Source organism: Rutilus rutilus, assembly GCF_951802725.1.
Source record: "Rutilus rutilus genome assembly, chromosome: 3".
In the NCBI taxonomy this organism is placed as follows: Eukaryota; Metazoa; Chordata; class Actinopteri; order Cypriniformes; family Leuciscidae; genus Rutilus; species Rutilus rutilus.
In genome coordinates this window covers 17,881,993-17,894,931 of record NC_140211.1, presented here as the reverse complement: position 1 = coordinate 17,894,931, position 12,939 = coordinate 17,881,993, and the positions used below count along the sequence as shown (strand labels likewise).

The 12,939-nt window shown below is 39.5% G+C and overlaps 1 protein-coding gene across 3 annotated transcripts in view; it reads right to left on the bottom strand.

The window, feature by feature from the left end:
* Positions 1–12,939, bottom strand: part of exoc6b (exocyst complex component 6B) — a 95,975-nt gene that overhangs the window by 16,063 nt on the left and 66,973 nt on the right. For all 3 annotated transcript variants that reach the window (XM_084403439.1, XM_084403440.1, XM_084403438.1), the window contains 2 exons: positions 12,607–12,748; positions 9,889–9,962 (listed from right to left, as the gene is read on the bottom strand). In XM_084403439.1, the coding sequence (XP_084259565.1) occupies positions 9,889–9,962; positions 12,607–12,748 (216 nt within the window). The remainder of the gene's footprint in view (positions 1–9,888; positions 9,963–12,606; positions 12,749–12,939) is intronic.

Below are 12,939 nucleotides of genomic sequence, written 5' to 3'. Positions count from 1 at the left end.
ATAGATGGTATTTCAAACATCCATCCATCCATCCATAGAAAAACACACAACTTCTGAAGCAGGGGAAGCTGCAGGGAACAACCAATCCTTAAGCTTTTGCTCCTTAACACAGTGTCACAATAACAATCGATAAGAAAAAAAAAGAAAAAAAATCATCAATAAAAACAAACATACCTGTCCTATATTCTATACCTGTCTCTTTGTCCTATTACCCTGATATTGTGTTCTCCAATTATTGCCTCCTATACCATCAGAGGTCTTATAAATCTATGACAAACCCTTTTTTCTTGGAAGTGTGTAACCTCCAGACCAGCACCGTGACACTACGTAAGAGTATTATTTTTCCTTTGTGTTGCCTCTATTTCTCTCTCCCAAGTACACCGGTTTTGGTAATCAAAGGCCACACCAGAATGTCAAGCTGTACTAAAATCCACATAACAAGAAAATTAAATAGCGTGACAAGCAGAATATATAAATAAGTTTTTAAACAAAGGAACATAAGGCACAAGAACGATAAATCCATCCAAACTGACTAAAACAGTGTTCCAGAACCAAGGGTCAGAACTGAGGGAAAACCACAAATATGTGGGTCCCATAAATGACCCCTATATCAGCACACACACAAAAACAAAAACATTCTACACATTTGAAAAGTGGTGGAGCTCCATTCCTGCAGCTGGACAACGGGAAGCCCTGTTTTGAACTGGAGCGGTTTCCAAGCATTTTAAGAAAAAGTTTAACTTAAAGGGATAGTTCACACAAAAATGGAAATCCTGTCATCGTTTACTCACCCTCATGTTGTTCCAAACATGGAACACAGTAGAAGATATTTCAGGTGTTTATGTCCCTATAATGAAAGTCAACGGGGTCAAAAACATTTATGTTCCTAAAAAGACAAACGTACTATGAAACTAATCCACACGACTCAACTGGTATTTTCTTTTGAAGCAACACGATCATTTGGCATGATGAACAGATTGATATTTAAGTCTTTTTACTCTTAGATTGAATAAAAGCATTGATCAATGCACACAACACAATCAAATACGGCAACAAAAACTTCAACTAATGTCAAATCTCATTGGTTCTTGCACATCACGAGGCCAAACATCTTGACATTTGTGTTGCCATATTTGATGTAGTCTGCATATGCATGTTGATTAATTTTTGGTTTTGATTTGAAAGTAAATAACGATTAAATTCTGATTTGTTCATCATACAAAGTGATCATGTAACTTCAGATACACCAGTTGTATGGATTCATTTCACAGTACCTTGATGTCCTGTTTGGACCTTCGAGCAATCTAGATCCTTTTGACTTTCATAATATGCCGAAACATATCTTCTTTTGTGTTCCACAGAAGAAGAAGAAAAATCATACATGTTTGGAATGATGTAGGTAAGGGAATGATGAAATAACTTTCATTTTTGGATAAACTATCCTTAAGGATTTGAGAGAGAAAGAAAGAAAAGGGTAAGCTGGAGAAGCAAGAATCAGTTGACAGTTTGTGTTCATGCTGGAGTGAGAGAGAAGATGCATATCAGTGCCATCCTCATAGGGCTGAATGGGACCCTGCCGCAAAGAGAGATGTCAACCCCCTGCTCGGAGAATATCTGCTCCCTCACTGACTCCATACAAGCAGGGCAGCTCATCCGTCTGACCCCTGGAGACCTATGACAGCGCCTCAAACAGGCCTTTCACTGACACACACCAGCACACCATTGAGAAAGAGCAGGGGGGGTGGCTTTAAGCGTGACACACTCACTGGGCATTGAGAGGAAGCAAATGGGGGACGATTAAACTGTGACACCTGTCACTGGCTTGTTTAGGGAGACTATGGAGAAATGGTCTGAGGAGAGCACTGCCTGTGTCGTTTCCTTTTCTTTCTCCTTCCTACATTTCCACTCCTTCTCATTCATTTTCACATATTTTCCATAAGCAAAGGCAGGAAAATCTGGGAGAGCTGGTTTGCTCGTACAATCGAGATTCTGTGGCAGTCTTGGTTCTTTCAAACTTTCTATCTCTCCCTAAAGGAACCACAAAAAAGCGGATCTGTGGGAGGCTGTAGCTGAACAGGGTTAGGAGAAGAGCACGGCCCATATGGTTTCATCCTCGATCTCTCTTCTTTCCTGCGCACCTTCACTGCCTGACCTCAGCTACTGAACCAGGCAGGTTAAGGTTCAGGGAGACTGTGGTTGACAGAGAGGCTCCATTAAAAACACAAACACACACTCTGGTTCATCCTACTGACATCACTAAAAGAGAATGTGGGACAAAGGTGGTCTTAAACTCACCAATCCTGGTGAAAAAGGTGGAAAATAACCTTACAGATCAGGTCCATGGTCATTGAACTGCCAGTGGATGACAAGAAACTGACTGGAATTAACTGTGAAACAGAATGTCCTTAAGGAACAGATCATTTTTTAAAATCTTAATTTAAGCATTTTTGGCTCTTTTGTTTGTGGAGACAGGGTAAGAAATTGGATTTGCATCATCCACATTAGCACCATGGCTTAATGTGTCTTTCAGAGCTCAAAATATAAGGAACGTTTAAAGGAAAAGTTCACCCAAAAAAAGAAAAGGGAAGTTCTGTTGTCATTTACTCACCCTTATGTTGTTCTAAACCTGTATGACTTTCTTCTCTGGAACACAAAATAAGATATATTTATATATATTTTAAAATTTTGGGTCCAATATTGTTATTTTTCATTTTTGGGTGAACTCTCTCTCTAAATACAAAAATGTATGCAACCAGAACAGTGTTGACTGTAGTGATAGAGTGTATAAGAGAAAAAGGTAGCATAACAGCTGCAATCCCAGAGAGCAGAAGGACATTTTACTGCAGTGATTCACTCTTCAAAAGGCATATGCTTGACAGGGAAATACCAAACGGCAATTTTGGAAACGGCTGGAAATCCCACATCTAGATAGAGTTCGGTTTCGATTTTCAAAGTAACATTTATATGCACCATATGCTCACTCATCTATTAGCCAGAATTTCCACTTTCTAAATAATGATCACATTGTGTCTCTCATCATTAATCAATGTTTAATGGTAGTTTGCTTTCGTTTTGACTTTTCAAAGTGCAAGGTCTTAGCCTTTCAGTTTTACTCAAACAGAAACTGTTAATAGATGTATAAATCCATTTTCCCCTAAAGCCTGCATGTTGACACATGTTAGGCAATTGTCAGAAACAAATGATACATTAATACTGCAAGTATTCCTTGAATGGGACACTCCCGTTAGTCATTTCTCTGAACCGGTGAACTTCCTCCTATACCACAAACAATATGAAGATTAATTATATTGTCACAAATCAGAAAAAAATAAGAGTTAAAATAATAATAATAATAATAATAATAATAATAATAAACTACAATAGGGTACATCCACTACTGTTCAAAAGTTGAGTCAGAATGATTTATTTGGTTAATTATTCAATTAATTAATTTTATTGTTAATTTAATTGATCAAAAGTGACAGTAAATACTTAAATATTGTTCCAAGAAAAGTCTGTGACTATTGAACTTTCTAATCATCAAAGAATCCTAAAATGTAATCACAGTTTCCACAAAAATATTAAACAACTGTTTTCAACATTTATAACAATAAGAAATGTTTCTTGAGCACCAAATCAGCACATTAGAGTGATTTTTAAAGGATCATGCGACACTGAAAACTGGAGTTATGGCATCTAAAAACTCAACCATGCCATCACAGGAATAAATTACATTACATTAAAATATAAAACAGTCATTTAAAAAAATATAATAATATTTCATAATATTAGTGTTTTTACCGACCCAAAACTTCTGAAGTGATTCTATAATTGGAGATACATTTTGTATTAGAGATACATTTTCAGCTATATAGGAGACTTTTTACAGCAAATGTTATATTATTATGGCCTGTAATCTGTAATCTATCTCTCTATCTCTATCTCTATCTCTATCTCTATATCTATCTATCTATCTATCTATCTATATATATATATATATATATATATATATATATATATATATGACCCTGGATCACAAAACCAGTCACAAGTCGCGCGGGTATATTTGTGGCAATAGCCAACAATACATTGTATGGGTCAAAATTATAGATTTTTCTTTTATGCTAAAAATCATTCGGTTATTAAGTAAATATATAAAACATTTCTTTTTGTGAGTGAATGCAGCACAATTGCAAACATAAATGGACAACTTTAAAGGCGTTTTTCTCAGTGTTTCGATTTTTTTTGCACCCTCAGATTCCAGTTTTTCAAATAGTTGTATCTTGGCCAAATATTGTCATATCCTAACAAACCATACATCAATGGAAAGCTTATTTATTTAATTTTCATGTGATGTATATATCTCAATTTCATAAAATTGACCCATGTGACTGGTTTTGTGGTCCAGGGTCACATATATATAATAATATAAGGTACACTATGTAACTTTTGGCACTCTAGAGGTTAATAAACAAAACTGCATGCACCTTCCAGAAGAAAGTTGTAGCCAGAGCAACTTTTTCTGTTTATGTACTGGGTTACTCTGCAGCGGTTGGCGTCCCGCTCTGTCTAAAATAGTCTGAATATAGGCATACCGTAGTGATTCAGGATAAACCAAAAACGCGGTTTGGAAGATGGATTTGTTATATAAATTTTGGGGGAAAAAAGCAATAAAAAAAACAAGTTACATAACTGTGTACCTTTAAAGAAAAACAAATATGTATACCATCAAAATACCCGCCTACACAGGTAAGAACTACAGATTGAAGTTTGAGACGAACAAAATATCTCATTTTGTTACAAGAAGTCTTTATAACTGAAGGAACATTCTCCAGATTCCCTGACTCTCTAGAGAAGGTTGCTGACTGAGATTTGGGAGCAAGCAGCAAATTTTCTTAAACCGCAGTGAACTCCTTTCGGGGTGGAGGGGGTGGTGGTGTTCAAATTTCTGGCTCGCCAACATGTCCCCGCCTTGCACCCTGTTGCCGGAACAACATTTTTTCACTATGGGTCACTAGCGGACTCTGAGTTTGTTTAGCGATTACCAAACACACACATAAAAATATAAAGTAATATAAACAGACTCCAAAATAACCCTGAGAGTATTAAATCATCAGATGGTGCCAGAACATTATACGGATTACATTTCAATCATTCGTTTCTGTGCAAGCATCAAACCACACTTAAACCAACATAACCAACTTTGACAGCAGAACAGAGTTATCACAATCATGAGAGAAAAGTGATGTAAGAGACAAAGAAATAGAGGTAAAAGAAATCAGACACAGCTGCAGTTCGCTAGCTAGAATTGTATGGACACTAAGAACGTGCCCATATGGTTCAGAAGGATGCAAGCATAAGCCTCTAGTGGTGTCACTGGTGTTAGGCTTTCAACGCCAAGGACTAGGAGAAAGGAATGGAACGGGTTAGAGAGGGGAAATGCATTTTACATTGAATCCTTTTAACAACGTTCCAGGAATACTAGGATAATGCCTGTGGACAGGCCACAGGAATGCTTAGCAGCCTCATGGTTCCTAAATTCACGGCACCAGGAAAATGTATCCCCGCCCCCTCTGCACTTCTATGCAGTGCCCTAGAATGAATCATGAAGTGTGGGAAGGAGAGACACCACAGCAGGGGATGTATATAATGTCTCTCATACCTTCAACCATCACCATCTATGACACAAATGGTCGGCTTTTATGCACCTGTACCAGAGCACCACATTACTTTGAGCCCTGCAGGTTGGTGCACCAATCATAACTGAAATGAGAATGGTTTTAAAAATTCAAATTCAATAAGTGAATTTGTAATAAATATGAATGCAAAATCACAATATCAAATTTGAATGTAAAATAGAGTCAAATGAACTGAAATTCAACAAATGTTTTACTAGAAAAGCATTTTTAAAGGAAATATTTGAATGTTAGCATGACAAAAGTTTTGTTTGAAAGATTTGTAAAATATAATTTTAAAAAATCCTTTAAGTTTGAAGGTTATACGGACAGAAAAAAATGACAAAACAGATGAATAAATAAATCAGACAGACAGATAAAGACAGACAAAAACCATATGCAGTTAACCATCAAATTAGTCAAATCTAGTCAAACTCTACTTAGACCACCCCTTCATACAATAAAAACAGTTCCGCCATCAGGGGCTCCGCATTAACCAAAGCCTGGCTGCAGGCTCTTTCCACCCCCACCCCTTAGAACTCAGAGGAATTTGGGAAGGCAGAAGATCCAGCGCAAGAGTTGAGGCATGCGGCAGCCCCGAGAACGTGCACTGCTGGGGGGCCAGCTTCGCCACAGAGGCCAGCAGGCCTCCCACACCAAGGCCAGCCAAGGGTTCCCATCACCACAAACCTTCCCTAATCTGCTAATATAAGACTCCTAAATATAGAACTGCAGCATGGAGCATACCATTTATCATAATGTCTCCTTCTGATTCCTCAGTCAAATTTTTATCTGTTGCTTTTTTCGTGGAAAATCTTGGAAAACCTGCTAAAAAGACTGGAAGGCAAGTCAAACACAGGAAGGTTTTTATCTGTCTTTAGTATTTTCTTTCACCTCTATATGCTTCACATTTTGAAATGTCAAATTACAGGAAGGCCACTTAAACACAGTGTTTGAGATTGACAATTGATTGTGTCTGAAGTCCAGTTCTTATGTCACATCTTACGTAATTACATCATATCCATCCTATCCTTACATGTCATCCTTCATGTGTTTTTGCTATATGTACATTCATTTTGCATATAACAGATGAACCCACTCTGAAAATTCAGCCATGACACCATCAAATTCCAGGTAGGCATTTTGGTTGAAGAATTGTAACTCTGCTTCAAAACCAAACACAACCGTATTTCGCACTCCAAACAGCACTGTCAACCATATCTCCCTGCTATATGAATGTGGCTGAAGAGTAAAGATTAATGTAATAATGAATGAGGACGTCTGAGAATTAAGTCGTTCGTCACGTCATCCTCCATCCATCCTCTTATTCCTCTCTGTCTAAAGCACTTTGAAGCATAATTTGGATGTCCTTTTCTTTTTGTATTCTTGTCTTTTCAGATAGGAGAGTGAATCCAGGTTCCAGCCTTTCACCAAAACCCCTCCCAGAGCTTCCGGACCTTTTCGTTGTCTATCTCCAGAAGGATTGACCCGCAGCCCCATCCCAGGACCCGGGAGACCGGGACACAAACGGGCCCTTCAGGTTGATTTATCGGGCGTATTCAGGGCCAGGCACGCATAGGGACAGAACAGTTCTGACGTCTCTGATCACCAGAACAACCCCTTTAAAAAGCCACCTCTTGAGAGAAGTCTGCACCTCTAACCGACTTCGGATGCTATTGAAATTATAATAACAATAACAGTATTAATAATGAAAGATATCTTTGTAGAGAGTCATGCATCATGACAGCTCAAAAGCAAAACATGACATTAAAAAAAGCAAAATGGCTATTTTGTTCATTCTTTTCTTCAGCATCCTCTTTTCTCCTCTCTTAAAAAACAAAACAAAGCAAAACCACACAAGCGCCTTCATGGTGAAGTCAGGTTTAAAAAACTAAAAAAAAAACTAAATGGAAAACAAGTGGCACTGCATCATGATGGCAGGCGGGACAAAACGGAATTGTTTTAGTGGAAGAAAGAGCTATCTGTCACTGTCTGTCAGCTCATTCATCCAGTACTCCCTGAGCATCCAGCCCATCCGTCATCCCCTCTCAGTCCCTGACACTCGCCCAGGTTGGCCACTTCGGCAACAAGGGAGGGGGTCCCAAATATGGACCCTTATAACCCCACTGTTATTGTTTCCCTCTAGATCTCGGAATTGACAAACACGCATACGCTACATACTTCTTACCAGCCGTTTTTTGTTTGCTTTTAACTTTCATTTGACGTGTCCCAAAAACAAAAAAAAAACAAAAAAACTGTACTTATGTTTAATACAACTGATGCATGACCTGATACAATATATACATTTTGTCTTTTGAGGTTGAGGTTTTTGCCAATTTTATTTTATTTTTAGAAAATATGTAATGGAAAAAGATCAAATAGGTATAATTCAATTGGATTGAAATTGAACTTGCATCTACCACATGAGCATCAATTACTAGAGCTGGGGGAGAAAACTAATTCATTGATGCATTGTGATTCTTTCTTTAACAATTGTGAATCAATTTACAAAATGTAAGAATTGATTTAGCTAACTTCAGTTATATGTACAAACACTAACTCAATCGCTTAGCTGTTGTTTGCAGTATGCAAGACATGCAAGACCTGCCACACAGGACTGTACATGAAAGCCACAATGTTGCAAAAGAACAACCTTCAATAAAGAATATTCCAAGCTTTTGTTTGTAGCTTTTTCATGCTGAATTTAAAAAGTCACTTAATATATGTTATATAATGTATAAGAAAATCAATTTCAATGCAGCTTCAACATTGAACGACCCCAGCCGAGGAATAAGGGCCTTGTCTAGCAAAACGATCAGTCATTTTCAAAAAAATAAATAAAACTATATAAAGTTTTTAACCACAAATGCTCGTCTTCCACTAGCTCAGCGATGCACGTCCACAACTTCACGCGTTACGTAATCACGTTGGAACAATTACGCGTGACATAGGCGGAAAAGGTAGGGTACGGTAAAAACTCCATCTCATTTTCTCCACCAAATTCAAAATTGTCCGACATCGTTGTTTCATCAGCGTTTGACTTAGTCTTTGCATGTTCGCTTTGTAAACACTGGGTCAGTACTTCCGCCTACTTCACGCGTGAAGTTTTCAACATGACTACGTAATGAGTGAAGTCGTGGGCGTGCATTGCAGAGCTAGTGCAAGACGAGCATTTGTGGTTAAAAAGGTTTTTTTTTTTTTTATAATAGAAAATGACAGATCGTTTTCCTAGATAAGACCCTTATTCCTCAACTGGGATCGTGTAGAGCCCTTTGAAGATGCACTGAAACTGCAATTTGGACCTTCAACCCGTTGGTCCCCATTGAAGTCCACTATATGGAGAAAAATCCTAGAATGTTTTCCTTAAAAATCTTAATTTCTTTTTGACTGAAGAAAGAAAGACATGAACATCTTGGATGACATGAGGGTGAGGAAATTATAAGGAAATTTTTATTCTGGAGTAAACTAATCCTTTAAATGGATCATGACTCCCTGAATCAGAATTGAATTGTGAGGTGCTTACAAATAGTCTCAACATAGGGTCCATGTCTGAACTTAAAGTATGCATGTTAACTGCTAGGCTACGGCTCTGACAACATAATACTGAACGTTCAAATGAACTGCAGTAACAAAATCGATTCTGTGCAACCAAAGTACTATCAAAATGTCCTCTAAACAAAAAGAATAGGGATAAAAGAATAATGCCTTGGAGTGTTGTCTTTCTGATTGCAAAATCACCTTGATGATGATCTCAGTGTTTCAGTTTTTGTCTTTCAAGCCAGAGCAATGGTACAGGCCAACGTTTTCTATCAGCGGCTCCAGTTCCGCAATGTTCAAGTGTGCAGAGGTGCAAGTAGGAAAAGATGACTCATAAAGAACCATCTAAAAAAAATCTTACCTTAAACCGAACAGAAGGGGGTCTTGAGGCCACCTCTGTACCACAATGGTAAATACAAAACCACCCAAAGGTGAATATCAGACCGGGCCTTGAGACCAAAGATATGAATACAAACACACACAGACTCACACATTGGAGGAAACCTTCAAACAAAACTAAGGCTAGCGTGGAGGTTTAGGGGGTTGGGTTTGACAGTAAAGGGGAAAATAAGAGAAAGAAGGGGGGGGATGTTGAGGGGTAAACAGGGGAAAACAGAAGAAAGGGGAAAGAAGAATGAAAGAAAAGAAAAAGGAGTGGAAAAAAACAAAGACTTACTTGTCTCAAGTCGATGAAGGCGAGCAGCAGAGTGTCCCCCTGGAAGCCAGGCACCGGGCCGGCCCTGGCAAACCCTGTGGGAAAGAGAGAGGGATAAAGAGAGCAGGGAATTCGCCATGGAGCGGGAGATTGGCAGACGGATGACAGCCGGGACAAGGGGAGGACAGGGGGAGGTTCAGTGGGGGCGGGGGAGGTGAAATGGAAGGGGGCTTTGAAGGTTTTGGGGGTGCTGGCAGAGGGGGTGGAGGTTTCGTTTGGTGGTTCAGAGCAGAGTCATGTCTCTCGGTCTGCCACCGGCTTTGTGCGGCCCATTCGGTGGAAAAAATCATCATCAAACTCTCATTAATTCTCCCCAACGTTGATCTGACAAGCCAGATAGAGGGACTGTGTGGGGATGAGGGGGCAGCCTTTACCCCATAACCTGAGGCCTGACGGCGATTCCCATGAGGCCGCTCTCCCAGACCAGTGGCGTGGTACTTAGCGAAGGGGCCGACAACACTTGTGAAAAGCCAATGGGCTGGGGGTGTGTGGGGAGTGCAAGAGTTGTAGAGGTTTCTGAGGGCCATTGGACCTTTCTGTGCCTTTGGACGGGAACCCGTAAACAAGCGGCTTCACCATTCTGAAAAACGGAACATTTGACACGCAGAGACAAAACAAGCCGGGGCCAGAAGAAATCCCTTTCACCTCGTGATGCTGCGTGCCTTTCTTGCCTCTCACGCAAATTACACGCCTGCCATCTTTATTTCTGACCCCCGCAAACGCTGAGCCAGCGACTGCTTACCCTCGCGCTTTTGTTGCTGCGTCTCAGCCCGAGACTATGTCGATTTTGCGAACTTCCCCATTCGCCTTTTTACAGGAGAGAGACCTGCGGCAAAGGCGGCATGGTTTACGTGACGCGTGTCAGAGCACATCTCATCAAGATTCAAGAACAGGGACCTCTAGGCTTTCACCTAACTGCCACATTCCAGTATAAAGCCCTGTTACTGACTACACTAAGAAACCTCCCAAGGGATAAGCAAGGAAATGCTGTCAAGACCTTTATGCTCCCCAAAACCAGCTGAACTGAACAGGAAGCAACTCTTGACGCCCTCTCCCTTTGAATGTCCAATCGCTCGCTCCTGGTGTTGTACAGGTCAAAGAGGCGCAGCAAACACGAGAGAGGCCAATGTCAGTTTAACAGAGCCTCTTCTGGGCTCGAGATAATAATGCGGTGGTATGATGACTGCTAACATTTAATTAGGAAAAGTGATTAGGAAGCATTCTAGTATATAATATGACTGATTATTATTATATATTATTATTATAATAATAATAATAATAATAATAATAATAATATGACTGAATCTCCAGTTGTACCTGAAAGTACCCAAATGGCCAATTTTACCCCATCATAAAATAACAGATTACAAAATGTAGTAACACATTACAATAAAGTTCAATTTCTTAGAAGCATTAGGTATCGTGAACTAATAATGAATACACTATTGTTATTTTTAAACCCTACTATAGTTAAATTAAACCCTTAAAGTACCTTAAGGAAAAATATTATTACTCTAAAGGTTCTTATGTGCATGTTTTAGGGGTACAAAGTTGTCCCTTTTAGGGTACTGCCCCAGTGACTAGCTGTTGTACAATTTTTGCTAATTTTTTATGACAGTGAAACCATCAAGATGCTTGTCCACCCCTTCAACACTACACATCACGACTATGTTATGACCTTCTTCTTTCTGAAGCTATTTCCAGACTTCAATACATTCAAAACGCGCCTGCACTCGCCTGCACTCCACAGTTTACCCATATTCAACATTACACATTAAAAACAAATTTGGGGCTGCTTATGATCAAGCTTTATGCAAAGAAATATATTTTCCAACCCTTCTGAAACTCTCCAAACTGAACCTCATCGTTTCCTCTCTTCATCGTGCCTTCATATCTCCCTCCCTCTCTATCCCACAGCGCAGACACTTCCAAACTGTTGATAGATTGAACCACAGACACATCATCTGTGCATTCAAGTGGTTACATCTTTAAGAAGTTATTTTAGTTTTCCATTTTGTCCTAAGACCTAACCTTCAAACTTCCCAAAAATGTAAACACCTCATTAACCAAGTCTCAAACAGAATGAGTTGGGGGGGGGTTGACTTTATTACTCGAATGACATTTTGATTAAAAAGCTCAGTTTTGTGGTTTGAGGCATACAAATAAACAGGGGGTCTCTAAAAATTTAAGTAATCACAGGCTGCTTGGTAAACCAAAGCAAACCACAAGAAAAAGGTGTCATACAGTGTAACTGATGTGACCGTTATATGACTGGGGTTATTTTCTCTCCCTCTCTGTGACCTATGTGCGATAGCGTGCTCTGGCTGAGGATCAAGGGAAATCCATTAACCATACGGGGTTAGGTGCTCAAAGGCAGTTTTAGCTGTGGTCACCGGCAAAGCCGTGAGGAGAGATGAGCCAAGCGACAAATCTCAGATGCTAGCAAAAAATGCATACCCTTCTCTTTTCAGCTTTTAAACTTTCAGCTTAGTCTTTCAGAAAGTCACATGGGTGTCAAATAAGAAGTTAGTTACAGCAAACACAGCATTGTGGCTTGATTAAAAGTCTCCAGTAGGATTCGGGAAATTTTTTATTGGGCCACACCAGGTTGAAGTACAATCATGCAATCAGGTTTAAGGAGGATTATGAAAATGTCACTGAGCTTTTACTTAAACTTACTCTCACACTCTTTGACGTCCACGTTGAACTGCTGCAGGGCTCCCATAGACACTTGCCTGACATCAGCCTCCAACAGCAGCTGCAGCAAGGAGGTGGAAAGGTGTTTACAGGCTGACATACATGCCGTCTGAGCCACCTTGCCCTAGAGAAAGAAGGACAGATGAGAGAGAAAAACAAAGAAATGTGAGGTTCACAAACTGAGCATCTTTCACACAGTATAACCCTCTCCAATAGGTGGTAAAACTATGGACATTTATTTGAATTGCTTACATGTTTCTCTCCTCCCTGTCTCTGTCCAACTGAATATCATAAGATAATCCTTTCATTCACTCG